General features: G+C 57.2%; 2 protein-coding genes across 33 annotated transcripts in view; one reads left to right on the forward strand and one right to left on the reverse strand.

Moving 5' to 3' along the window:
• The window catches only part of Chd5 (chromodomain helicase DNA binding protein 5), a 50,235-nt gene extending 39,872 nt beyond the window's left edge, over positions 1-10,363 (forward strand). For 5 of the 20 annotated variants that reach the window (XM_076565751.1, XM_076565749.1, XM_076565752.1 and 2 more), the window contains exons 27-42: positions 1,952-2,044; positions 2,220-2,308; positions 2,517-2,650; positions 3,044-3,188; positions 3,537-3,696; positions 4,182-4,261; positions 4,489-4,621; positions 5,890-5,967; positions 6,490-6,627; positions 6,860-6,968; positions 7,495-7,627; positions 7,887-8,082; positions 8,856-9,019; positions 9,142-9,256; positions 9,367-9,420; positions 10,030-10,363. In XM_076565751.1, coding sequence (XP_076421866.1) covers positions 1,952-2,044; positions 2,220-2,308; positions 2,517-2,650; positions 3,044-3,188; positions 3,537-3,696; positions 4,182-4,261; positions 4,489-4,621; positions 5,890-5,967; positions 6,490-6,627; positions 6,860-6,968; positions 7,495-7,627; positions 7,887-8,082; positions 8,856-9,019; positions 9,142-9,256; positions 9,367-9,374 — 1,775 coding nt within the window. In that variant the 3' untranslated portion in view covers positions 9,375-9,420; positions 10,030-10,363. The remainder of the gene's footprint in view (positions 1-1,951; positions 2,045-2,219; positions 2,309-2,516; positions 2,651-3,043; positions 3,189-3,536; positions 3,697-4,181; positions 4,262-4,488; positions 4,622-5,889; positions 5,968-6,489; positions 6,628-6,859; positions 6,969-7,494; positions 7,628-7,886; positions 8,083-8,855; positions 9,020-9,141; positions 9,257-9,366; positions 9,421-10,029) is intronic. The other 15 variants (XM_076565747.1, XM_076565746.1, XM_076565748.1 and 12 more) reach the window with 3 other exon arrangements.
• A 3,595-nt stretch (positions 10,364-13,958) lies between these two features.
• Kcnab2 (potassium voltage-gated channel subfamily A regulatory beta subunit 2) overlaps positions 13,959-27,046 on the reverse strand; it is an 87,671-nt gene continuing 74,583 nt past the window's right edge. For 12 of the 13 annotated variants that reach the window (XM_076565773.1, XM_076565769.1, XM_076565774.1 and 9 more), the window contains 9 exons: positions 25,732-25,776; positions 24,561-24,604; positions 23,620-23,706; positions 19,629-19,714; positions 18,637-18,757; positions 18,451-18,545; positions 17,569-17,689; positions 17,009-17,097; positions 13,959-16,424 (listed from right to left, as the gene is read on the reverse strand). In XM_076565773.1, the coding sequence (XP_076421888.1) occupies positions 16,335-16,424; positions 17,009-17,097; positions 17,569-17,689; positions 18,451-18,545; positions 18,637-18,757; positions 19,629-19,714; positions 23,620-23,706; positions 24,561-24,604; positions 25,732-25,776 (778 nt within the window). In that variant the 3' untranslated portion in view covers positions 13,959-16,334. The remainder of the gene's footprint in view (positions 16,425-17,008; positions 17,098-17,568; positions 17,690-18,450; positions 18,546-18,636; positions 18,758-19,628; positions 19,715-23,619; positions 23,707-24,560; positions 24,605-25,731; positions 25,777-27,046) is intronic. The other variant, XM_076565779.1, reaches the window with a different exon arrangement.

A 27,046-nucleotide genomic window follows, 5' to 3' on the forward strand; every position in this document is an offset into this window, starting at 1 on the left:
TGTAGCAGGTGGGTGTGTGTGAGCAGGGGCACCCCCACACAGGGCTGTAGGGTGTGGTGAGCAGGGGCACCCCCACACAGGGGCTGTAGCAGGTGTGTGTGAGCAGGGGCACCCCCACACGGGCTGTAGGGTGTGTGTGTGTGAGCAGGGGCACCCCCACACAGGGCTGTAGGGTGTGGTGAGCAGGGGCACCCCCACACAGGGCTGTAGGGTGTGTGTGAGCAGGGGCACCCCCACACAGGGGCTGTAGGGTGCGTGTGAGCAGGGGCACCCCCACACAGGGGCTGTAGCAGGTGGGTGTGTGTGAGCAGGGGCACCCCCACACAGGGGCTGTAGGGTGTGTGTGATCAGGGGCACTCCACACAGGCTGTAGGGTGTGTGTGAGCAGGGGCACCCCCACACAGGACTGTAGGGTGTGTGTGAGCAGGGGCACCCCCACACAGGGCTGTAGGGTGTGTGTGAGCAGGGGCACCCCCACACAGGGGCTGTAGGGTGTGTGTGAGCAGGGGCACCCCCACACAGGGGCTGTAGGGTGTGTGTGTGAGCAGGGGCACCCCCACACAGGGCTGTAGGGTGTGGTGAGCAGGGGCACCCCCACACAGGGCTGTAGGGTGTGGTGAGCAGGGGCACTCCCACACAGGGCTGTAGGGTGTGTGTGTGGTGAGCAGGGGCACCCCCACACAGGGCTGTAGGGTGTGTGTGTGAGCAGGGGCACCCCCACACAGGGCTGTAGGGTGTGTGTGAGCAGGGGCACCCCCACACAGGGGCTGTAGGGTGTGTGTGAGCAGGGGCACCCCCACACAGGGGCTGTAGGGTGTGTGTGAGCAGGGGCACCCCCACACAGGGCTGTAGGGTGTGTGTGAGCAGGGGCACCCCCACACAGGGGCTGCAGGGCGTGTGTGAGCAGGGGCACCCCCACACAGGGGCTGCAGGGCGTGTGTGAGCAGGGGCACCCCCACACAGGGGCTGTAGCAGGTGTGTGTGTGTGAGCAGGGGCACCCCCACACAGGGGCTGTAGGGTGTGTGTGTGTGAGCAGGGGCACCCCCACACACGGGCTGTAGGGTGTGTGTGTGTGAGCAGGGGCACCCCCACACAGGGGCTGTAGGGTGTGTGTGTGTGAGCAGGGGCACTCCCACACAGGGGCTGTAGGGTGTGTGTGAGCAGGGGCACCCCCACACAGGGGCTGTAGGGTGTGTGTGTGTGAGCAGGGGCACCCCCACACAGGGGCTGTAGGGTGTGTGTGTGTGAGCAGGGGCACCCCCACACAGGGGCTGTAGCAGGTGGGTGTGTGAGCAGGGGCACCCCCACACAGGGGCTGTAGGGTGTGTGTGTGTGAGCAGGGGCACTCCCACACAGGGGCTGTAGCAGGTGGGTGTGTGAGCAGGGGCACTCCCACACAGGGGCTGTAGGGTGTGTGTGTGTGAGCAGGGGCACTCCCACACAGGGGCTGTAGGGTGTGTGTGTGAGCAGGGGCACTCCCACACGGGCTGTAGCAGGTGGGTGTGTGAGCAGGGGCACTCCCACACGGGCTGTAGCAGGTGGGGGTGTGAGCAGGGGCACCCCCACACAGGGGCTGTAGGGTGTGTGTGTGAGCAGGGGCACTCCCACACGGGCTGTAGCAGGTGGGTGTGTGAGCAGGGGCACTCCCACACGGGCTGTAGCAGGTGGGGGTGTGACAGACGCTGCACTGGGGAAGAGTGAGAATGGGCATCAAGGCTTCTGGGAGAAAGGGAGCTGCAGGCAGGTGTGGGTTTGGGGACGAGATGGCTATCAGCCCGGTGGTTCCAGGCAAGCGTTGGAGTGTGGGCGAGCCTCCCCAAGTCTTCCTCCAGCTGCACGTCCTGAGTGCAGTCACCTTGCAGGCCACTGTCACTGTCGGGGCTGTGACTGGGCTGGGGAGGGGCTGGGCCTGGCCCTGGGTGCACAGGCCCCTCTGCTGACCCTCTGCAGAGTGGCAAGACGAGCTCTCGGACAACCAGTCTGAGTATTCCATCGGCTCCGAGGACGAGGACGAGGACTTCGAGGAGAGACCCGAGGGGCAGAGTGAGTATTAGTGTGGGTGACCTGGGATGTTAGGAGGTGGGGGGCGATGGCAGGTGAGGCTGGGCTGGGTGCCCCGTGGGAGCTGCGGGAGGTCGCCCAGAGGGTCTCCCCGTCCTGGGAATGCTGCTGGCACCCCTGCGCATCAGCCTGAGGTCTGTGGTGGGCTGTCTTCCAGGTGGACGACGGCAATCTAGGAGGCAGCTGAAGAGTGACAGGGACAAGCCGCTGCCGCCTCTTCTGGCTCGAGTTGGGGGCAACATTGAGGTGGGGTCTGCCTGTTCCCCGATCCCTCCCAGCCCTACTCCTGCCCCCTCCCGGGTATGGAGGAACTGAGGGTTTTCCCTGGCTCCCGGCTCCTGCGGAGGTGAAGCTGAGAGGGACCCTCAGAGTTCAGGGCCCCCTGGCTTTCCTTCCCTACCCCACAGTTCTGTCCATCTAACCTGAGACCACTCCCCTTCTCCACCCCGGCCAGGTGCTGGGCTTCAATGCCAGACAGAGGAAGGCTTTTCTGAATGCCATCATGCGCTGGGGCATGCCCCCCCAGGATGCCTTCAACTCCCACTGGCTGGTGCGGGACCTTCGTGGGAAGAGTGAGAAGGAATTTAGGTAAAGCGTCCAAATGAGGTGATGGTGCAGGAGGGTGTGGCCTCCTATCCCTGAGGAGTGGGCCCTCCAGTGGACAGTGCTTGCTCCCTCCTGGTCAGAAGTGCCCGGAGAGTTCACGGCTATCAGATCTTTGGGTGTGGTATATTGGGCAGGGCTGATTTATAGAAAACACTGGCCAGCAGTGCCCCCTGCCCAAACTCTGGGATAGTGAGGTTGGACCACCCAGGGCCGAGAGCATCTGGGGTGGGTCCCCTGTCAGGGAGGCTCTTCTGCCTTTCTGGGGGCCTGGCCCCAGCAGGCACGCCGTGGTGGATGGAGGATTCCATCCAAGAGGTCCCTGGGGGTCCTGCCGGCCTTCCCTCACCCCCTGAGCCCCGGTACTCCCCACCCCAGAGCCTATGTGTCCCTCTTCATGCGGCACCTGTGTGAGCCGGGGGCAGACGGTGCGGAGACCTTCGCAGATGGTGTGCCCCGGGAGGGCCTGTCCAGACAGCACGTGCTCACGCGCATTGGGGTCATGTCGCTGGTTAGGAAGAAGGTGGGTGAGTAAGTCTCCACTAGCCCTCTGGCTGGCACACGGCCCTAGCGCTGCCTCTGATGGGGGTCAGCTGCTGGAGGCAGATGCCTGGTTCAGGTCACACAGCTACCCAGGTCTGAGACAGACCAGAGGGACTGACTGTGTAGGAGCCTTACAGGGCGAGGGTAGGCGGGATGAGGCCAGGAGGGTGAGTTCTAGGGAGAGGGGGCACTGGGCAGCAGAACTTCATCTGTCCCAGCCAGCCGTGGGCAGAGCAGCACCCAAGCCTGCCGGGTAGAAGCCCTTCTGTCTTGTGGGCGGTCTCTGAGTCGTCCTCTCTGTCCTCTCCACTGTCCTCCTGCTGCCCAGGTTCAGGAGTTTGAACACGTCAACGGGAAGTACAGCACCCCTGACCTGGTCCCCGAGGGGCCAGAGGGCAAGAAGCCGTTTGAGGTGATCTCCTCGGATCCCAACACACCCGTGCCTGCCAGCCCTGCACAGCTCCCTCCAGCCCCGCTGGGGCTGCCAGGTCTGGGCTTAGGGAGAGTCTGGGAGAGCTCTTGGGTCACGGGAGGTGGACCAAGTCCTCTGTGCAACCCACAATGTGAGGGTTCCCCCACCCCGCAACCTCTTGTCGGGGGCTTTTCCCTTTTGGCAACAGCCTTGAGGTCTTATTCCACGCATGCCATGCAATCTGCTTTTCTAAAGCGTGGGCTAGTGGCTCCTGCTGAACTCCCTGGATATTTCCATCACCCTGACAAGAAAACCAGCCCTGGTCACACCCTCCCCCCCTGCTTCTGGAGGGCAATTGCGATGGGGTGCTTCCTCATCCCGGGGGCCTACAGGGGTCTGAGTTGGAGACCTGGCCTGGAGCCCTGCTCACACTGCTGAGCTTGTCTCCCGCTGTGGAGCGCCGCAAGGCCAGGCCTCCTCTCAGCTGACGGGCCCTGCCCTGCCCTGCTCCTCGGCCCTGTCTAAGCCCGCCTGTCTCACTGCTTTCCCTTTATATTGCAGACAAAATGGAAGCCCAGCTGGGCTACATGGATGAGAAGGAGTCCGGCGTGCAGAAGTCAAAGAAGCCCCAGGAAATCCAGGTATGAAAGTTGATGGTGGCTGGGCCCTGCGGAGGATGTGGGTGGAGCTTGGTCTGGCCCAGCCGGGTAGAAGCCAGGCCTTCCTGGCTCCCAGCTCTGGGTCTAGGGTGACCAGGCGGGGAACAAGTGGGGGCGTTGGGATTGAAGGCTCCCAGCCCAGTGCATATTCCGCGCCCCGCATCCCTGCTGAGGCCCAGGTCCTGCAGCCCCCTGGCCTGTCCTTGTAGGCCCTGCCATCTGCCCTGGACAGAGTGGAGGGTGAGGACAAGCATCAGAGCTCAGACAGCAAGGACAGAGCTCGAGAGGAGAGGATGGAGGAGGTGGAGAAGGCCCAGGGCTCTCCGGAGCAGCCACTGAAAGGTAGGGCTTTCTCAGCCCAGCACATGACCTGTGCAGGTCAGCCCTGGGCAGGTCAGCGGACAGCACTCCGGTCTGCTTACCCTGCTTGGATGCTAGCGGTGTTGGGAAGGGCAAGGGGTCAGGTCTATACAAGACTTTCATCCTGTCATGGAGACTTTGGGGCTCTTGGGGTATGATTACAGGGTTCCAACTCACTTGGATTCTTGTTTGAAAATACAAGTCCATCCGGATACTGTCAAACTTGCTTCTGGCTTAACATGGCCGGAGTTTGTAAATGCCTTGTCTGGATTGGAAAAAGGCGGTTGGGTGTGAGGTTCTTAATACACACTTCAGATCATTAGGTAGAGCTTGTTAATTATACCGCTAAGGTTTTGTGTTAATATCCTCATTGGTATGTGCTATGATCAGCCACCTCTTGAGAGACTCTGTGTCAAAGCCTCACTGTGACTGCAGGGTCAGTACCGCACCAGGTTGTGTTGTTAGGTGAATATTCGTTTCGGCGTTTAGTATTTTTCTGCAGAGGGACAGGTGGATCTCTGTGAGTTCAAGGCCAGCCTGGTCTACAGAGTGATTTCTAGGATATCCAGGGCTACATAGTAAAACCCTGTCTCGAGAAAAACAAACAAAAATGAGTATTTTTCTTTGGAAAAAGCTTCTAAGTAGTCCTAGTAGTGTGCAGTAATTACCATCCCTCTTGATGGAGGTTGGGAGACACCCAGCCTCGGTCTGTAAAGTGCTCGCTGTGTGAGCGTGCTGACCTGAGTGTGATCTCCATCACCCATGCAGAGCAAAGGCAAAGACAGATAACACCAGTAAACAGAACCCAACCCCAACCGACCCTCCCTCCGCCACAGCCAACCAAACCCCAAACACAGCACATGTGGGCAATCCCAGTGCTAGGTGGAGACAGGAGGAACCCTGGGGCTTGCTGGCCAGTCCTCCCAAATCCACGTGTCTCTGTCTCAGGAAATAAGGTGATGGTAACTAAGGATGACACGAATCATCAACCTCTGGCCTTCACACGCGCGTGCACGTGCCCCTTTCCACATGCACACACACAGACTCCTGCACACACACTCATTTTGGCTGACATGTGTTGCTTACTTTGGTTTTATGTGTTTGGTAGACCTGGATTGAAGGTGGTGCTTTGGGGGAGAGGCCAGCCCTACCTCCCAGGGAGCGTTCTGGGCTGTGCCTCTTGTACCCTGAGTAGCACTTCTGAGGGGTAGGAGACCCCTCTCTGCCCACGGGCCCCCCTTGTTCTGCAGAGGAAGTGCTGCCAGACAAGGAGCCGATCCCAGACAAGCTGGAGCCGAGCCCGAGTCACAGCAGCGACTTCAGGGCAGGTAGGGGCTTTTTCCTGTGCCTGCCTTATGCCTCCTGGTCAGTCCCCCAGGTGCAGACCCCTACCAGGCCCTGGTAGGAGCCAGGGGACAGGGGCCTGGACTTGCAAGTTCCTCCTATCAGGCGGCTCTTTTTCCAGGGGACAGGCTCATCCACTTCTCTCTTTACCCTCCTGTCGCCCCAGTCACCCAGAGAGGGAAAGAGCCGGTCACAGGCATCTGTGGCTCAGCTTTGTGCACTGAAGCTCTGGAGCAGCCACCCTGTGGTCAGAGCCCTCAGGCATCCGTTGTCTCTGAACTTTTCTGAGGTGGTTCCAGTGGGGTGGTGGTGGGGCGCTAGGGCCTGGAACCTGCTCAGGATGGAAGGAGAGGGCCCCTTTCCTTTCAAGTCCCTCTGTACGGTGAGCATGTGGAGGACAGACGTATGTTCCGCGTGTCTTTGGGCCTCCCAGTGCATGGCAGGGAGAGGCTTTGGGTGATGCCTTCTGGAGAGATGGTGACCGTGGGCTGTCGCCTCCCTCCTAGATGACTCCAGGGCTGAGGAGAAGGAGCCCATGGAGACACAGCAAAATGGTGACAGAGAGGAAGATGAGGAGGGGAAGAAAGAAGACAAAAACGGGAAATTCAAGTTCATGTTCAACATTGCAGATGGCGGCTTCACAGGTACCGAGGTGGAACCCTAGGCGGGGACTGGGCTGCGGGTCCCACTTCCCAGGACTCTGGGCAGATGGCAGCTTCATGCCGGGGTATGAATGGTTGACACAGTCTGTTATTCCCTCTGAGGAATGCTGGAGCAGTGGACCTCAGAGGCTGGGTGATGGCGGGCGCCGAACAAGCCTATGTGTACGCCGGGGCGGGGACCTTACATTCTGCTCAGTTTGACTTCTTTCTTCAGAACTGCACACGCTGTGGCAGAATGAGGAACGGGCTGCTGTGTCCTCGGGAAAAATCTACGAAATCTGGCACCGCCGTCATGACTACTGGCTGCTGGCAGGCATCGTGACGTATCCTTGGTCAGTCACTCTGGGGTGACTCTGGTCTGTCTGGCCCTCAGGGGACCATAGGCTCTAGGGAGGACCTTCCCTTCACCTCTCAGCTTCTGGTGATTGTCTATAACCTGGAGACTCCGTGGCCGGTCTCTATGTTCTATCATGTTCTGTTGTCTGTCCTTCTGTCTGTCTTCCCCCAATCAACTTTCCCAACACAGTCACTGGGATTTAGCCCCTCCCCCCCATCTAGTCTGAACCCTTCCTGATCACATCTGGGTAAGCGCCACATTCTTGGGCTTCAGGGGTTGGGACTTGCATGTGTCTATCTGGGGTGCTGGGATAGAGTCAGCACTAGGAGGCCTCAGTGCCCTGCCTGTCATCCCCAGCTGATGTCACTGTTGTTACCAGCATGCTTATCTTCCAGATGCCTGACTTGCCTGGGGGCACAGACAGCAAGCTGGGACCCTGGTTGCTCCCACCTCACCCCTACTGTCAAGCCCCTCATTCCCGTGGCCAGCTTTGCCCTTAACTGTACCCTCAGACATGGCTATGCCCGCTGGCAGGACATTCAGAACGACCCGCGGTACATGATCCTCAACGAGCCCTTTAAGTCTGAGATCCACAAGGGCAACTACTTGGAAATGAAGAACAAGTTTTTGGCCCGCAGGTTCAAGGTAGGCCTTCGAGGGTGTTACCTCCCCACCCATCCCTGTACCTAAACCTGGGCCAGGCTCTCCTCTGAGGGCCCAGTGTGTGAGCATCTATCTCCCACTGCCCAGGGCATGATGGGATTGGAGAACTCAGTTTGTGGGAGATTCCTAGGGCCAGGAGATCAGGCTAGGAGGGAAGTAGGAGGCCAGCCCAGAGCCTCAGCTTCGGTGGGTGCTGGTGGGAGGAGGGGGGCCAGGCCAGTGCTGTCCCTTCACCCCCCAGCTGCTGGAGCAGGCACTGGTGATCGAGGAACAGCTCCGGAGGGCTGCGTACCTCAACATGACCCAGGATCCCAACCACCCAGCCATGGCGCTCAACGCTCGCCTGGCAGAGGTGGAGTGCCTTGCTGAGAGCCACCAGCACCTGTCCAAGGAGTCCCTGGCCGGGAACAAGCCTGCCAACGCTGTCCTGCACAAGGGTGAGTGAGCCCCGCTCCCCTCCTCCGGGGGTGCGGCCCATAGCCGCCATCCTGCCCAAGGAGCATGCTCGGCCTCAATTGGAGGAGCTGCTAGGACAGATGCCCAGGGGGTGAGGCCTCTAGGGGCAGAAGGGTACAGTTCTGTTCTAGTACCTCATTTCACAGAAATGCCAACAAGGAGGGCGCAGGCTGCGGTAGGTAGCACAGAGGTAATGAGATTGGAGGTCTTGCTAATGCTCACGTTGCTGTCCTGTGCAGGGGTGAGCAAGTCCTTTGCCTGGAGGAATGCATCTTAAGTGTCTCCATCCTGGCATTTAGGAAGGGGAACAGTTTGCCCAAGGTCTACTTTGAATCTTACTCCAGATCTCTGCTTCTCGGGTCTGAGGGCTCCCGAGTGGAAAGGGGTATTGCTAACACTGCTCACACGCGAAGGTCTGGCCATGCTCCGTCCCCACCGGCAGCCATGGTGTGTGGGCCTAGTGGCCTAATGTCAGACGGGGTTGCTGGCCACCCAGAGAGGGAACCCAGAGCCGAGTGTCTGGAGCTCTTTTCTGCCAGGAGGGACCCTGGAGGAGTTTTCTTGCAAACCCTGTCTCTCCAGTTGGCAATCCTAGGCTTCCCAGGAGTTGAAGAGCCTGGTGAGGGATGCCCCATGGTGTCTACTTTTGGGAGTGTGCTGTGACGTATGTAAAGGCACCTTCCTGGCCACAACCTGTATGGCAGCTGTGGAGGGCAGACCCAGCCCTCCATTCTTAGGCCCTCCCACCCTGCAGTCCTGAACCAGCTAGAGGAACTGCTGAGCGACATGAAGGCGGATGTGACTCGCCTGCCCTCCATGTTGTCACGCATTCCCCCGGTGGCTGCCCGTCTGCAGATGTCCGAACGCAGCATCCTGAGTCGCCTCACCAACCGTGCTGGTGACCCCACCATCCAGCAGGTCAGGTTTGGCCTGCACACTGCATCGTGGGCCTGAGTCCCCCTGTTGTACGGGTGGGTGCCCCCGGGTGGGGGATGGGCGATGTTCTGGTTGTCACCTGTAAAGCTGGTCCTTGCCTCCAGGGCGCTTTCGGCTCCTCTCAGATGTACAACAACAGCTTTGGGCCCAACTTCCGGGGCCCTGGACCGGGAGGGATTGTCAACTACAACCAGATGCCCCTGGGGCCCTATGTGACTGGTAGGTCCCCACCCGCTTCCGGGCAGCATGCACACAGTGCCCCTCTGGGGCCCAGCCTGCCCGCTGCTGGGGATGCCAGGCAAGCCCATGCTCTGCTCTCTCCTTGGCAGACATCTAGTCGTCCTCATGACTTCCTCCCGTTGCAGCGATCCTTTCCAGCTGAGGTGAGGGGCTTGCAGGCCACCCCGCTGTCCCACGCTCTCCAGTTTGCCCCGTCCGAGCACTTGGTTCATGTCCCTGAGCCTTGGAGTCTTTGTTTCTAGCAGCTTTGAGTCACACTGGTCATGGCTGTGTCTGTGTGTATATTCATGTGGACATCTGTATGTGCGCATGTGTTCTTAGCCATGTGCCAGAGACCACTGCTCTCAGCCTGGAACCCTGTCCTGCATGATGGTTGGCCCATGGACAGTTGCTGCTTGTCTTATACCCCCATCCTCTGTCCAGGACCAGGGGGAGGGAGTACCCAAGGGGCTGAGTGTCTTGATGGCGTTGGGAGTGGAGATGGGGAGTTCAGAGAGGTTACCAGTCCTGATGGCCTCCTCCAAGTGCTATCTGTCCCTGTAAGGTAGACGCAAGGCCAGAGGTCCTGGATGAACTTCCATGCAGAGCCTCCTGGAGGCTGGGACTCCAGTAGTTGGGGTGCAGCTCACATCTAGCCCAAAGGCCTGTAACTAGGGGACCTTAGTTCCAGGGTTCCCTGTGATCATAACTGTGACCACACCTATGGATACCTGGCCACCCAACTGTGTAACCCACTGGTTTACCTTTTGCAGCCGGGCCACCTGCCCAACCCCCACGGGAGAGAAAAGCTACAGCCCTTTTAGGAGTTGGTGCCGTGTTGGGACACAAAAGGGAAACCAAGCAATTCTGTCGCACAGAGGACAAGGCCCAGCCTGGCTGCACAAGAGCCCAGAAGTGCCACCTCATCATAGCTGAAGTGTTCTTCCGCACTGCATCCCACCCATAGCCGCGCCAGGCAAGGCCCTGGCACCTTTTCCAGAGTGACTGACTTAGAGGAAATTCCATTTACCTGTACTTTTTTTGCACTTTGCTACCGAAGATGCGAACGTGTTTGTCTTGATAAAAAGTTGGATGACGTGTGGAAGATTCAGACTCCCAACCCTCCTGTCTGTCACCCGGCTCCAGACCTCAAGGGAAGTTCTCTGGAGGCCTCTGGTACTGCTCTGTGGACTCGCTCCAGCTGGGGAGGTGCAGCATCCCGTGTTCTGGAAGCCCTTACTATGTCCCCTGCCCGCGTCCGCACCCGTGTGACTGTCCTTCTGCGCTGGCCCCCTGCCTACCTGGGACCCTAGTGTTGGAGGGGATCAGGTCTGGAGAGTGGCTGCCTAGCCTGGTGATGCCCAGGTCGGGGTTTCTATCTCCTTCCTGCCAGGGTTGGGGACCACCAGGCACATTTCATCTCCTGGCCGGGGTACCTATCTCAAAGGCTCTGGAATCTCTTGTTTCCAGTGGACATGTGGAGGCCCCAGCAATGTGTGGCCAGTGGAACGTGTGCCTCACAAGGTGGGACAGACCTAGACCTGGGCCAGACACCCTACGGGGGCTTCTGGACATTTGCTGTTTGCAGGAGTATGGTGTAGGCAGGTAGGAGCTGGTGCCCCAGGAAAGAGGGTCCTGTTTGCTGGGTGGCTCTGGGAGACTTGTCCCACTCACCCTGGCACAGACGTCCCTGAGCCCAACATCCTGGGCCACAGATGTCAAGGAGCTGGACTTACCTCTGTTGTCTTGGTCCTAGAGAGGCCCTGACCAGGGCAACTGCTGCATGAAGCAAGGGCCACAGTGGCCCTTGCTGGTTCTCAGAGGGTGTGGAGAGAGCTGTGCTTGGAGGTGGGACTGGACCTGATGGCTTCTTTAGATCCTTCCTAGCTGGAGCCTCCAAGGCTTCTGGCCTTATTTCCTGCAGGGGTGCCTTGGAGTGCCAGGGCCATCTTCCCGGGTCAGCGTTGGCATGCCAACTTGTCTTGCTCCACCCTAGTCTGTGGCACCATGTAAAGCTCCATGCTGGGGTAGGGGTGGGGTGGACCTGCCAGGCTCTCGGCCTGTGTCTGACCGTCTCGCTGGCCCTGGCTCACCCTGGAGACTTCCAAACCCTTGCCTTGGCGCTTCCCAGGCAGGTGCCCTGGGGTTCAGTACACCCTGAAGATGAGGAAGGGGCTTCTGGGGAGAAGCCCATTGAGTCTGAGGTCAGGGAGCTTGGAGGGGCTCAGACTCTCCTCCCTGGGAAAGGAGCGAGGGATACGCAGTGTCCCTGGGCCCGCCAAGGTGGGGGCAGGTCTCCATGGCTTGTCTTAAGGACACTTTGGCAGTTGCCCAGCCTTTACTTAGCCCAGATGTGCACATCTGTAACATAGTTCCTCCTCTGAGCCCCTGGAGGGCTGGACCCCCACGGCTTCTTCCATTGTGACACTTTCACATTTCAGTCTATTCAAATCTCAAGGCCAGTGGACTGGCCAGACACTGTGGGTAGGCAGAGGGCCTCTGGTCATAGACTGAGCACACCGCAGAGCTCCAGGGTGCAGAGCTCAGGGTGCAGAGCTCAGGGTGTAGTGTATCGTGGTGGCTGACCCCCACTCTCCAAGAAGGGCTGTCCCCTGCATGGGAGTGGCTGCCATAAGCTTGTTCCCCAACCCAGAGCCCCTGTGCTAATCCCACTGGGCAAGACAGTCAGCCCTGCTGGCCTCGTTTGGAACTGTGCCCCAAGTGACAGACCCTGACACTGGGGTCTGGAGGTACCAAGTGGGACAGATCAGGGTCTGTGACTCCGGCTCTATTTCAAGGGTTCACCCCTTCCCTGGTGACGTCTCCCAGGAGTCTTGCTCTGTCCCTCAGCTCTGCTTCTTCCTAGGTCATACCCACCCACCCTGGCCTTTTCCTCTCCACAGCCACCGTGACCTGAGCCCCCTACTGGCCTGGGAAGGTCTATGTTCCCCGTGACCAGCACTGGGGTGGCTTTGGAGGGTAGTCTGCCCAGGCAGCTGGGGAGAGGGAAAAGGTCCTTCAGGGGTGCTCTTATCTTGGTCCATCAGCTGTCTCCTGCCAGAGAGTGGCAGGGCAGAGGTGGCATCTTGAGGCTGCTGATAGGATTGGGGTCCTCATGCCCAAGCTGTCAGAGCTGCAGTGACGTAACGTTTCCAGACACTTGGATTCCCTTCACTCTGCTGGATGTCTGTGGAAGGTGCGGGGCGGCTCTCAGGTGACGTAGAGAACTGGGGTCAGAGCTGCGACATCTGAGGGCACCCCCTCACATACTCCTGCTGTGAAGTGCCTCCCCTGCTTCCTGCACCCCAGGGCCACCTGTGAGCCTCCCCTCCCCCACCCTCTGGGTGCTCCCAAATCCATACAGGTTGATGGGCTCCGTGACACCGGCAACCAGTCTCCTAAGTCTTGAGATCCTGCAGAGGGCATGCTGAGGGTGGGCCAGAGGGCCAGACATCTTTGTAGTCTCATAGAGTGGGCAGTTGTTGATGCTTGGAGCTTCTAGTGTGTGCCAAGGAAGGTGGTCGGGAGCCTAGACTGACCCTCCCTCTACCTTTCACTGTCTTGACCTGCCTACAAGGGTGGACAGCCACCCCCAAGGCGCTCCTGCGCAGAGCACAGCATGGAGGAGGAAGCCAACCTGCCCGATTTATATACCAGGAAGTTTACAGGTTGTGGTGCGTCAGCCCAAAGTCGTCGGCGTCCTTCTGTTTATGGATATTTTCCCTCTTAATTTTCAGATTTTTTTTTAAACAAAGTATTTTTTTAGGTGCGATAACCCGGAAAGGGCCTGTTGGGTGTGTGTGTATATGTCCTGAACTCTCCACATAGCCACATAGGAACCAGAGCCCAGCTCAGAGGCAGCTCCTCCACTCGGCCTGGAGAGGAGGGAGGGCCCCTGCTGCCTGCCAGGGTCAAACTAGACTCTAGAGAGCCCTCTTCCTGCCCAGGCCAGGCTGGCATCTGTCCCGCCGCTGCCCCATTCAGCACACCCTGGTGAAGCAGGAGTAGGCCCTTGGGGCTACCTGGAGCGTCTCAGCAGGGGTCCGAGGGGCACACACCCCAGCTCCTCTGAAGGCGGTCCTGGGGGAGGCTGGCCGGGCTAGCCAAATGTTATCTTCACTCGTACTCTGTGTGTATGTTTTGGTTTCTGTGTTTTAATAAACCCTTTGGGAAGGGATGGAATCATTGTAGTTCTTAGCCTCGCTGGTTTAGAACAGGGATGTGGCGAGTAGCTGGGGAGAGGAGGATTTGCACCCATGGCTCAGGGCTCACAAGGAAGGCGGGAAGACCCCAAATAGCAGTGTGCTGGAGGATGCACCTCCTACCGCCACCTTCAGACACACTGCAGTGACCCATGTGCTTCCTCCCCCAAACCCATCAACCTGAGAACAGCAGCCAGCTGGTCCCTAAAGGCATGGGGCTCCCCAGCCATCAGCCCCGAGTCTTTAGAGGTGTCAGCGGAGATGCGTGTATGGTGGCGGGAGGTACCGTATCTCCCACAGGCCTCAGAGATGAGGGAGAGACGAGGGTGGATCTCTTGACCAGCCCGTCCCCTCCCTCCGCCTGTACTCGGGTCCTTACTTTCATTTTGTCCTCAGTTGTAGGGTCCAGTTTGGGGGTGGGGACCCAAGACCCCATCCCTGCAGTTGACGGCTTTGCTCTCCCCCGACGCCGTCTCTGAGGAAATGAGGGGACTGAAGCATGGAGACAGAAGGGCTCGGGTTTTATTTGTCATTCCATAAATACGGGCTGCACCTTGGAGAGTCTGTCAGGAAGCTGGAGGCGCTGGCGGTCGGCCTGGTGGGGTGCAATTAGCAAGGAGCCGCGCTCATTAAAAAACGGGAGAGAAAGCACATTATGTACATGATGGATGAGAGCAGGGCACACAGCTGCCCTGCCGTGCCTCAGGACCTTGGGTCTGGGATGAGCAATAGCAGGGCTCCATGCGTCAGATCCCTCAAAGCGCCCCTCCTGCACCAGGCCCGGCTGGCTGTGCTCAAGGTGAGAAGGTGCTGGAGGCTGGCTGGGACTGACCAGTAGGCAGCTGGGGCCAGAGGAAGGGGAGATCTGTGGCCATGGAGGAAGGAGCTGGCCTTAGACCCTTCAAGGGCCAGGGGCAAGCTCCCCCTTTATAAGCTGCCTGCACGGGTCTTTGGTGGTCTCCTAAGACCGTCTTACCCAAACCCCTCCATGGAGGCGAGTGATCCTGTCCTTAAGCAAAGCCCCAACTCCGCAAAGGAAGAAGACATCTCATAAACACGTTAAACTGTCATCCCGGAGGCTGCCTGCATCTAGGGCTCATGTAACCCAGTTCACCATGCAGCCTGTCTTCCTGTCTCTTGAAGGAGCTTAGCTCTGAGGTGTAGCTGTGGGCATCCCTGCATGCCTGGTCCATGAAGCAAGCAGGGCCAAGGCCAGCTGTATATACAGGGCTGGCTACTTCCTGCTGGGCCACTGCAGGGCCCTGTCCTGGAAGCAGGCTCCTCCAGCCAGGTCTGGAGGGTCCAGAGCCTAATGGCTTCTATCCCCACACCCACAGGGCTGCTGCTGAGGTCTCAGGGCTTGGGGCTATGAGCAGTGGTGAGGGCCCGAGAGCCCAGGGTCTGCAGGGGGTATTGTGTGTGAGAGAGGAAGCTTCCCACCCTGCCTGCCTTTCTTCCTGTCTCTTCCCTCCATCCCCACCATGTCCAAGCCTCTGCCCAGCTCTGGCTGGACAACAGATGATGAAGAGCGGCAGGGAGGAGCCTTGGAACAGCAGCTACAGAAGAGAAGCCGGGTGCTGTGCCTCCAGGGTACATGCCTGGGAACTGGCCCCTGCCTGTCCAGGGCAGGAGGCTTGGGTCTTCTAGGGAGCTAGCTGGCACACATGGGTAGGACCCTGTCCCTAAAGCATCACAGGACCATGGGATTGGGCCTCCAGGCAGCATGCATTGCTCAAACCTGCAGGCTTCCTGGCACCACTATCCGCCTAGCTCCCACTGCCAAGGGGCTGCCTGTCCTGTCCCTTCCCCCTCTCCCCATCCTTCCTGGGCCAGCATGATGGTATGCAGCAGAGAATGAGGAGTCTTGGCCATCTCTTCAGGGAGAGGTCCCTGGGGATCTTTTCTTGGGGGCTGTTACTGGAGTTCTGTTCCCCCAGTCCCTTAGCCTGCAGCAGCAGGAGCCCCGGGGAGCCCCCTCACTGAAAAGCTTATGTGCCTTTTCTGTGCAGAGCCCAAGTCACAAGCCCTCTGCTCCAGGACAGCAGAGGTATTAGAGGAAGGTCTGAGAGGAATGCGGTCTTGTGAGCATGGGCCCAGTCTGCAGCCACCTGCCTGTGGTGTGGCCGGCTACCATGTTTGTCTACAGCTCTTGACAGAGGGGCGTACTCCAATGGGCTCCATCCAAGCCTGCTGGGCTTCCCTGCTGTGGGACTCAGCAGATGTATGGAGGGTGGAAGACGCTGGGAAAGCCAGCTGGGATCCTTGCCCCTGCCAGCAAGGGTAAGGGTGGGGGCCAAGGGCCAGCTAGGTCGGTATAATCCCAGCCATGGCCCACTGGGCATGTGGGACATGTCAAGGTCTGGGAAGATTGAGACCCCAGGCCAGCCTTGGACAAAGTGCCTGGTGTCCATGGAAAGAGGGAGGCCCTGCCTTAACCACCAGGATCTGGAAGAAGAAAGGGTGCTAGGAAGCGGCAGACCCCTCTTCAGAGGCAGGGGTTCTTGGCAGAGAGGCCAGCCCTGCCTGCTCCGAGGATTAGATCTCCACTTGGCCATGACTTCTGGAATCTCCACGGAGGGCCATGACTGGGGGCAAATGTTCCTTCTTGAAGAATAAACAGAGGCGGAAGCTTGGGTGGGAGCCTTTGAATGTCTCCCCTAATCAATGCCATCTGGCACCCATCAGGTAGTATCCAGTGAAGAAGCGGTAGGTGGCATCTGGCGGTGACTTTGGAGATCGTTTCCTGGTAACATCTGGGCATAGTGTTTTCCCCTGGGATACGAACCACACTCTGCATTTGGCTTTGAAACAGCAGAAGCGAGCGAACAGAGACGAGGAGGGGACCGGAAACTGTCCAAGCAGGTGGTGGGGGTAACTTAGGATCTATAGTCCTTTTTGCTGTAGGGTTTATTGCCCAGAATGCTATCGATCTCATGGACGATGGAAGACGACAATTTTGGAAGGACCTGCATGCAAGGATAAGAGTCTAGCCTGGCCGGAAGGAAAGGTGGGTGACTTCCTGGTGTCTCGCGGCTCTTACTCTATGCTATTTGCCGACCAGCGCCACTAGCCTCATCCTTTCGCCCACCTGGAATCCAGCCTTAGCTCCCATCATTAAGTCCTATCAAATCTTTTGTCCTGACCTTGGCCGCCACTCACACCAAGCCTTCTAAAAGCTCAGCTGGGGCCTGCCCTGCTCCATGTCAAACCTCCAGGGCTTCATCTCACCCATGTCCCTGCAGGCATGCAACTCCAGGGTCTCCTTGAGTTTGTTTCAAAACCCCCTTCTTTACAAGGCCTCCCGGGTCTTGAATGCCTCTGCCCCTGCATTTCAGCATCCATGCCTAACTCTGGCCTCTCTTCTCACAGTGGTTGGCTGCCTTATGACACTCAAGTCTTACGTTGTTTCTCTCTGTTCCCTTGAGGCACACTCTGAAGGAGCAGGGCTCGCTGCCATTGCATGCCCCGTGCTCCTGGAAGGGTGCTCAGTGAAGCTGTCTATCCAGGAAGGCTGGCCGTACCTGAGCCCACCACCAGTCCCCCGTCTCACCTGTATTGCGCCAATGTTTTCCATAAGTTGCTCTGCATTGGAAGCACCCAGAAGCACAGAGCTGACACCCTCGTTCCTCAGGCACCAGGCTGTGGGCAGCAAGACCAGAGGTGAGGGAGATACTCTCTGCAGGGCCTGCCTGGCTACCCCTGGGCATAGGCACTCAAGCTCTCATCTGGGGTCCAGGGATGCTTAGAATGCTCAGCAGTACTGGGTGAGAGTTTTCCCAAGGGGTATCTAGAAGAGGTTCTGGGGAGCTCCGGCCACATTGCTTCTGCTGGAGAGATGGCCCAAGTGCTCGAAGGTCCTTTCCCCATGATGCCTGGCTAGCTGGCTGAGGGTCTAGGCTGGTGGCCTATTTCTTAAAAAGAGACCCAGATTCTAACTCTGCCCCAGAGTCCTTACCTTGGCCATCAAGGGGGTGCTGCCCAGGGTCCCTCACTTTTCTTCCCAGGGCCACTCTCTTTATTGTGACACATTATCCATAGCCAGCTGGTGAAGCCCAGACCCTCAGGGAACTTAGGAACAGGTTTCCCCCCACTGTGCCCGGAGCCCATTACCGATGGCCAGCTGGGGGAGGGTGCAGCCTAGACGCTCAGCAATCGCCTGCAGTTCCTTCAGCTTGGCCTGCTGGCGCCGGCCCTCCTCACTCAGGATCTTGTCCTTCAACCACTGGTAGCCCTGGGGAGGGACGAGCTCCAGGTAAGGGAAGGTCCCTGGACCTCCAGACGCAGGCAGCTGTTTCTCCCCAGACTTCAGCTCTGTTGTCGTCTGGCCGCATGCGTGCTCTGGGCCAGACTTAGACAGACCCTCCCGTGTCCTGAAGGACAAGGTTTGTGGTGCACTGACCCGACCCCGGGCCAGAGGCACCGGATACCTTTGGCCCTGAGGAGCCTCCTAGGATTCAGGCTGGAGGAGAGCGAGACCCAGAGTTGGGGCTCTAGGACTCTTGTCACCCAAATATGGTCACCATCATGCCTTTGGGTGTATAACTAGGGGACAGGGTTTGACTTGGAGCCAACTCTGCGCCCTAAACTTTGGGGTAAAGTGGGGGAAATCCCAGGAAGGAACATAGCAGAAGGCAACACTGGACCAGCCGTACTGTGAGTGCTGAACCACCCAAGGGGCTCAGGTGCGGGGGGGTTCATCGGCCTGCTTGTCTGGGGTCTGTCCCATGGGTGGGAGGCCCTTACGGATTTGGAACCAGGCCAGAATCAGGCCTTTATCTACATTTTTGTTTTTGTTTTTTCGAGACAGGGTTTCTCTGTGTAGTTTTTGGTGCCTGTCCTGGATCTCACTGTAGACCAGGCTGGCCTCAAACTCACAGAGACCCACCTAGCTCTGCCTCCCGAGTGCTGGGATTAAAGGCATGCGCCACCACCGCCCGGCTGATATCTACGCTCTTACGTCAAAGGTGTCCTACCCGTCCCAGCTGTGCTCACCTTCAGGGAGGCTCTGGAGTAGGGTGGGATGCCACTGTCATACTTTCCTGAGACGATGCCACAGGCCAAAGGGGACCAGGTCATGGCACCCACACCTGAGAGAGAGAGAGAGAGAGACCAGGGGAGGTTAAGCTGGGGCCCTGAGGGTGGTGAGGAGGGGTGGAGGCAGGGTAGCCTGGTACCCACCTATCTTGTGGAACAGCTCTGGCAGCTGGACCTCCACCTTCTCTCTCTGGAACATGTGGTACTCAGCCTGCTCGCAGATGGGCGGGATCAGGTTGAACTGCCGAGCCACTGAGTATGCCTCCTGAGGTGCAGAAGGAGACTGCTGTATCAGTGGACAGACTTGGGGCCACGAGGAAAGGACACAGAGGCATCCCAGGCCCTGTTGCTTGCTCCACCCCCAGCTTTCCTGCGAATCTGAGGCAGGCCCCATAGGAGCTAGGAAACGAGGGTTGGCTTTGGAATCCTAAGACTTAATGGTTCTTAGAGGAATCACAATGTAGTAAGGCCTGGGGCCAGAGGCAAATGGGATCCTGGTGCCTTAGTTTCCCCATTTGTCATAAGGTTCTAATGAGCCAAGGGTGTCTGTAGCCCTTCCAATAGGGCCCGGCTTGTGGCTTGCCCTCTGAGACTCAGTTTCTGGTTCTATAGAACAAGCCTGCTGGCGTGGACCTAGGGCCCTCAGTACCTGTGCTACCTGCCATTCATTCTGGGCTCCTAGGATGCTCTGTATGATTTAAGGGATTCCCAGGAGCTGACTCCCATTTTACCTCCACAGTACCATAGTAGGTAACTGACGATTCTAACCTCTGTCTCAAATGGGGAAGTCAAGGACAGAGGGGTTAAGTCCCATGCTTAAGGTCACACTGCTTAGATCAAGACGGATACCCAGACAATGCAGGTTGGAGCCTGGGCTGCCTTTCCAGGAAAGCACCCCAATAACTGTCTTCTCTTCCCGTGGGAGCCACCAGAGGCTAGAGCAGCCTATGTCCCTGTGTATTTCTGGGGTTCCCAAGAAGAGTCAAGGCCATGTTCGGGGCTGTGAGGCAAGCTGAGACAGCCTCTGGCAGCCACACCCTGTTATGCTGTCCTCCTTTTTAACACATGTGCCCGAGTCTCGGGATCTCCTCCCACAAGGAACCCATGCCTGTAGACACATGGGTGTGTCACCCTACCATGATCTCCATGGAACTCCAGCGTGACGTGCCCCAGTACATGGCCATCCCCTGGTTGATGACGTGGGTCATGGCCCGCACGGTCTCTGTGAGAGAGAAGGGAGACCATGGGTTGGGGCAGCTGGGGTGCAGGCCCAGCCTGGGGACAGTGTGCGGATGCAGGTGGGTTGCCAGGAGGAGGGAGCAGGCTGCAGAGGCGTCTTGCAAGCAGTGTACTTCCTGGCTCCCAGAGCTGAGTGTGGGTGTTGGGGAGGCGAAATTCCAGGAGAAAAGAAAACAGGATTGAAATCCTGAAGACAAGTTCTCTGACCAAGTAAGGCTTGCCGGGATCTCTGGAAAAAGGCTTGTGGGTAGCCCGATGTCCCCATGGCTGGCTAAGGGGACGAGGGGATGTGAACTCCAAGAGTGGGCCTCAGACTCTAGGATGAGGAAGTAGGAATCCTGATCGTCAGGGGACCAGCTGGATGGATAAAGGCTACAGACAGGCCAAGGCAGTGACATCAGCAATGTTTGCCAACGGCTCTGCCGGGCCATTCTCATTGGCGTCCCGAGGACTTCACACAGAGGGAGGTGGCACCTGTAGGGACAAGGCAGGCCCTTGAGGCTGGGGCTCTGGAGGAGGTCAGTGTTCTTGTGCTTGGGGAGCCAGAAGCAGAAGTGGAAAGGTTTGGGCAGACCACGCCCAGGCTGGAGTCTCCCTCCACACAGGCTATTCTCAGGTCAGTGGGGGTGGGAGGCTGGGGGCTAACTGTCCCTTCTGTGAGGGGCCAAGGTCTGGAGCAAAGAGTTGTGAGTTTCCATAAGAGCTGAGATTTACAACATCCTAAGGCATGAATGGCTGAAACACCTCCCACCCCATCTTCTTCTAGGGCAAGAGCAGGACTCTCCCCACCCCAACAGCACACGTTTCATTGTATCCAAGAGTTTTGGGGTCATAAAAATCTACCATTGAAAGTGTACATGGACTGAATGGGAAGAAGAAAGGAATGATCAGGAGTGGGAGGGGAGCAAGGAGGTGATGGGAGTGAATGTGATCGAGATACATTATATACATGTAGAAAAGTGTCATAGCAAAGCCCGTTAATTACGTATGGGTAATACAAGCCAATTAAACCCCCCGCCTGTAGGCCTTCTCCCTGGGCTGTTTCGCCACTTAGAGGTGTGTTGGCTCTTCAAACAGACTTAGTCTTGGAGGGTGAGGGCTGGCTCCGTGGATTTCTCACAGGTCTGGTACAGTGCTTGCAAGGTCAACAGCCAAAGGCAGGGTAGGAATGTAGAGGAGCAAGTGTTTCTAAAAACATAGGGTAACATCTGCCTCCCCCTGAATGCCCCCCCCCCCCCCCCCGAGCATCAGAGACCCCTGGCAGGGACCGTGAGAGAAGGCGAAGAGAATGACAGAGCTGACAGCCTGCCTCGGAATGCCACTGGGTCCACAGTTCCCTCCTTGCATGGGACACAGTGCTGGCTCCTGTCTGCGCTGGCTTGGGGGGGGGGGTCTTACTTCATACTCATTCTGGGTCCCTGAGTACTGCTTTGGCTAAGGTCTATTCAGGGTGGGATCTGGGGCATCCTCATCTCTGGCACTAAGGCCACTGGGGATTCTGGTGTGACGGACCCAGTAAGTTCACCCAGAGCACCAGGGAAGTCACACCTTATTTCTGCCCCTGCAGGGCAACTCTGCCTCCTGTGCCCCTCTTCTGAGGTCAGGGTCTGTGGCTCTTTGGAGTTTCCTTCACCCCGCCTAGGTGAGGGGGCATGTGAGAAGGGAGTTTAGGCCTTCTGGGTCCTTCCCTGGGTCACTGGTTTTAACCAACAACATGTTTTACATCAGGAAGAGGACAGAACCTGATTGGGAAGGTTCCGAGAGACCTAGAGGGTCCCGGGGCCCTACTCAATGGAGCCCAGGCTCCCGGGCAAGCTGCCCTAGTTAAGATTTTTAGAAACACTCTTGGCAACACCCAACCATGCAGCATGGTTCCCCTACTCTTCAGCCAAGGCTTAGGTCCACATGCCAGAGATAGGGAAGCCGAGAGGATGGCCCACATCAGCCTCTCTCCCCAGCCTCCCCCAGAACTGTCTGGTTATGGTCATGAAGATCACAGCCAGAGAAACTGCGTGATGCTCTGCCCATGCCGTGAGGGAGATGGAGACAGTCTAGCACCTGGGAATAAGGCTGATGGGCCAGGAGCCTGGTGTGACTGGCCATTCTAAGGGGCAGGGGAACCTAGGCACCTGGGGGATCTGGGCAGAGGCAGGCTAGATGTGGGACACATGTTCAGGAGCTCTGTGCACCCGCACCAGCATGTCAGTGGACCCAGAAACAGTGACACTAAGGGACGGCTGTCTTTCACCTCAATAATTAATGCTGCTTGTCAGGAGCAGGGGGGCCACATCCTTCCAGTTGCAGCCAAAACCCAGGGCATCTCTGCAGCATCACAAATAATACACGGGAGGGGTCAGGTGGCGGCACCAGCTGGCAGGCAGGAGCCCTTCCAGTGTGGAATGCTGCCCAGTCCCCAGGGAGAGTCTCCAAGGCCTATCCTTGAGGTAGGTTTCTAAGGCCATTTGCTGATGGGGATGGGCAGATACCAAGCATGGCACAAGGATGCCCTGGGCCTCAGCATCCTGCCAGCTCATGTATTCTTCAAGGAAGAGAATCACTCTATTTTGATCCTGGCTGCTAGATGAGCAGACATGAGTAACCACATGCAGCCAGAGCTCACAAGGAACCGCTGAGGTCGATGGGCAGCTTGTTGGCTGGTTCTTCGCCTCTGTTGGAGGCTAGAACTTACCAAGCATGACTATGAAAGACGTAAGTCTTAGGGGTTGCACAGTCTGGGGTCCCAGGACCCTTGTGGAAACCTAGTCTTTCCCAACCCTTGCCATCATACTATCCAAAGGTCAAGTTCCCAGGCAGGGACTGGAGCATCCTCAGATCAAGGGAGACCCCGGCAGAAAGCCAGCCGGCCGTTGCGGATCTCGGCATCACAAGCATGGAGTGGGGGGCATGCACACCGGGAAGGAAGGACGGAATGTCAGCATGGATGGGCAGCGAGGGCTCCGACACCATTTTGCTTTCCCTTGGCTTGCACGATGTCCTCATGGGGCACTTCCCCACCCCTTATGCATTTTATGGAGAAGTTTGTCATGGGGGACAGAGAGTCACGTAAATAAAAACACTGTCTCATAAAATGCAGCTCGGACAGAGAAGTCAATAGTCGGCTGAGGGTACTGTGTACCTTCAATGATGAATGTCCTTGACTTGAAGGAACTAAATGGGTCCCCTGGTGATAAAAGAAAGATTTAAAGAGACCAGAGTTTATCGCTGTGGGAACACAGAGGCGTGGTATGATAAAGGGCAGGACAGAAGAGCACAAATCATTGCACAGAACAGAGTTCTGCTGAAAAGAAAGAATATATATATATATAGGCACACACACCAGTGTGGTATATATATAAAAGCAAATGGAGACAAAATAACCGGTTCGACTTAACCTCCCAAGTCCCAGAAGCAGCGAAGCATAAATGAGAAGATGCTGAGGCAGGAGGTGGGGGAGATGGAGGGACCGGGAGTCGAGGGAATAAATAAACGCCAAAGAAACCCAAACGGCTCTTCAAAGCACTGAGTGCTTACTCTCCTCCTTCAGGTAATAACTTACCCCCCAGAGCAAACGACCTCTAAGCCCTCCCAGGGGAACGAGAATGAAAAGAATATAACAGTCCCCGACAGCCACCACTGTGCAAAATACCAACTGCCGAGAGAACTCTGCTGCTGGAGAGGTCCTGAACACAGCCAGGTTACAGACCGAGATCAGGGCCTGGGCTCAGCCTAGCAGGGCCAGCCTACCCTCCCCCACCCAGAGGCCTAGCCACCTCTGCCCTGAGTGCCCAGCGTGAGAGTGCTTGACAGTCACCAGAACCTCAGAGCCGACCCACTGGTCGCCTGGCTTTGTCCTGCATGAACTGGATAGGGAGTAACCGGTTCACCTACCTTCCATGGGCGTGTTGGGGTCTGGGCGGTTGGCAAAAACCACATCCACATACTCCAGCTGCAGCCTCTCCAGGGACGCCTTCAGTCCTAGAAGAACAGGAGGGGTCAGCACTGCCTGTGCCTCTAGACCCCCTTGGGCCTGGCTCAGAGGCAAGAGAAGAGGGCAGGCCCCTGTCACATGGAGCTTTAGGGCAGGTGAGGGTCTTGAGGAAATGCCAAGACATCAGGTACATCTTAAAGGGAGTGGGCACCCTGGCTATTCTGGAGGATGTCAAGAGAACCACATGCCCCGAGACCCAATGGATACACGCCCCTTGGGCCCCTCCCAGGACCTGGTGGTTTGTACTGTAGTAACAAACAAGCCAGGCATGACATCACATGAGAGACAGCACAAAAGGCTGGGGTATCTGACACACACCAGTCACTAACCCACCTCCCAACAGCTCAGAGCCGACAGCCAGGGTGAAGACACTGAACCCGAGGTGGGAGGGGGCCAGGTGCCAACCCCCCCCCCCCGAGTTATGATGTTTCTTATGAAAAATATGACTTAGGTGAGAATAAATGGGGCTCTCAGAGGCAGGGCCCACATCCAGCCACCCCCACTCTGGGCTGCATGTCCATTATTCCCAACAGCCCTGGTGGAGTGTGGGAGCTCTCGCAGCCTGCTTTCTAGACCTTCTAACACAAGCTCAGGGAGGCCCAGCCTGTCCTGAACCCGAACATCTCTGTCCAGGCTCAGCACAGCCTTCAGCCAATAGCGAGTCTCCTGCCTCTTGGCTTTTTGGAGCAGAAGGAAATGATTAAAGATAGGGTCCATGTGCTCCATGGGTGAGGCCTGGGCTGAATCGCTGAAGGAAGGGATAGGGCTACTGTGCCTCTTAGCTTTCCTTCACAGGAGATCATGGGCTGGGGACACCATGGTTAGAGCCCTACCCCCTCACCTTCGATTATGTGCTTCCGGGAAAGGCCTCTCTCTGTCTCCGCTCTGAAAAACAGGCCAACAGGGTGGGAGATGTTGCAGTTGGTAGGGGATAAGGTTTATGACACAATGCTAGGAAAAAAGTCGGCTGGAACGTGACATCTGTGGGTGACAGCTGCAGGCTGAGTTTTCATGGCTCGGGTGGATACCTAGACGCTGACCCCAGGGTGGCAGTGGCGTACAAGGGTTTTAATATCACCTTGCTGCCCAGCTTGGATTTATTTATGCTTTTTGAGACATAGCTCAGGGTGGCCTCAAACTCATGATCCTCCTGTCTCAACTTCTCATGTAAACCTAGCTAAGAATTTTTTTTTTTTTTTTTTTTTGAGACAGGGTTTCATGTGTCGCAGGCTAGCTTCAAATTTGTTACAAAGCCATGGATGACCTTCAGCTTCTGATTCCTGAACCTCCGAATGCTGTAATTACAGGCATGAGCCACCACCATCGTTTACAGGGTATGAGGAGGAACATGGGGCTTCATGCATGCCTGGCAAGCACTCTACTGACTGAGCCTCATCCTCAGCCTATAAATCATGTTTATAACCTCCATGAGATGAACTTTATCCAGCCCTGGAGAATACAGAGCCAGACACCTGGAAACTGGCTGAGTGACAGGTGGCCCAGGGACTTTAAGATGGTTTAGACAGTTCATAATTTTCTGTTTTCTAGATTTTTTTTGTTTTTTTGTTTTTTTGAAGACAGGGTTTCTCTGTGTAGCTTTGCGCCTGTCTTGGAACTCACTCTGTAGACCAGGCTGGCCTTGAACTCACAGAGATCCGCCTGCCTCTGCCTCCCGAGTGCTGGGATTAAAGGCGTGTGCCACCACCGCCCAGTAAGTTTTCTAGAATTTTTATAATGTCATATATAAGTAAAAATAATAAAAGTTAGACAAGGTTTGAGTAAAAGACAAACTCAGCCAGAGCTGCTTGCAGTTTGGGAATACCCCAGGAGGGCGTGAGGTCCCCGGATGCAATGAGTGCCAGCCTGCAGGTAGCTGTGCAGAGACCAACATACCCTCCTTCCTCAAGGACAACAGTGTGACCCTTGCCCCAGCCTTGCGAGTGGTGTCTCCGCAGGAACTGGGGCCGCGGTGGCCAGCCACCACCGGGAGCACTACAAACTGTGACACTTACTTTCCACCCCAGAAGATCTTGGTGGTGATGACGAGGCTGGACCGTCTGCAGAGTAGAAGAGAGGAGTTACTGGACCTGGCTGGTGCTTGAGGTCTCTCCTCAGCCCTCACAGGGGTCCCACAGCTGTCCCACCTGGGAGCCTGGTGTGAAATGGGTGCCAAGCTCTGGATCTCCCCACTAACAGATGCAGCCATGCACCTCCACATTGCAGGCTGGTATCGGGGTCTGAGAGCAGAGATGCAGTGCAGGAGCCAAGGTTTCTAGGGATCAGTGACAGTGGCTTCTACATCCCTACGTGTGCTCTTCAGCCCACGAGGGCCCACTGAGGCAGGAGAGCCCCAAGTTGGACTCCCAATGCCTGCTCTGCTGCCAGATGCACTGGTATCTAGCTACCCACATTGAAAGGCAGTGCCAGCTTATGCCAAAGGAATGATGACCTAGTGTGAGCCTCTCCATGCACACCATCAGGGGCTCTACCTTGGATTACTGAATCGGAAGAATGTATTTGGGATGGATCAGAGCCAAGGGGAAACAGATGGGCTGTGTGAGAGGAGATGGGGGAGGGTGTCAGGAACCCTGTGGTGTGAGATCTGGTCACTGAGATTCTAAGTGACCACCAGGAAGGTCAAGGAGGAGGGAAGGCCCAGCTTTGCCTGAGGCTTGGGCTGACAGAGGTGGGGATCTGCGGTGGGCACTGTGGGTTCTGTGGTGTTGGAATGAGAATGGTGTTTAAATGCTTAGTTCCCAGGTAGTGGAACTCTTTAGGAAGGATTAGGAGGTGTGGCCTTGTCGGAGAAGTGTCACTGGGCTGGGCTGTGAGGTTTCGAAAGCCCACACCAGGCCGGGTCTCTCCCTGGAGGCCTGCAGCCTGTGAATCCGACGTGTGAGCTCTGAAGGAGTGAGCTCTCAGGACCATGCCTGCCTGCGTGCCGTGCCACCATGCTCTCCACCACGACGCTAATGTACTGAAGCTCTGAAACTGTAAGCGAGCCTCCAATTAAACGCTCTCCCTTATAAGTTGTCTCGATCATGGTGTCTCCTCATGGCAACAGAACAGTGACTAAGACAAGCTCCTATTCTGCTGCCTTTGAGCTCCATCACCTTCTAAGCCTGAGGGACATGATGTAGTTGGGTGCTTGGCTGAAGCCTGACACACACCCCAGGTTCAGCATGGCCTGGCCAGGCTAGACTGGTGATTTACAGACCTAGACAGCCTTCCCTCTGCTCACACGCTGATCCCTTTACAGATGCAGACAGTGAGCTCCTGAAGGCTGAACTACGGCTAGGGTCCTTGGATGGGGCAGAGAGGATGGAG

This window comes from Peromyscus maniculatus, chromosome 2, assembly GCF_049852395.1.
Source record: "Peromyscus maniculatus bairdii isolate BWxNUB_F1_BW_parent chromosome 2, HU_Pman_BW_mat_3.1, whole genome shotgun sequence".
In the NCBI taxonomy this organism is placed as follows: Eukaryota; Metazoa; Chordata; class Mammalia; order Rodentia; family Cricetidae; genus Peromyscus; species Peromyscus maniculatus.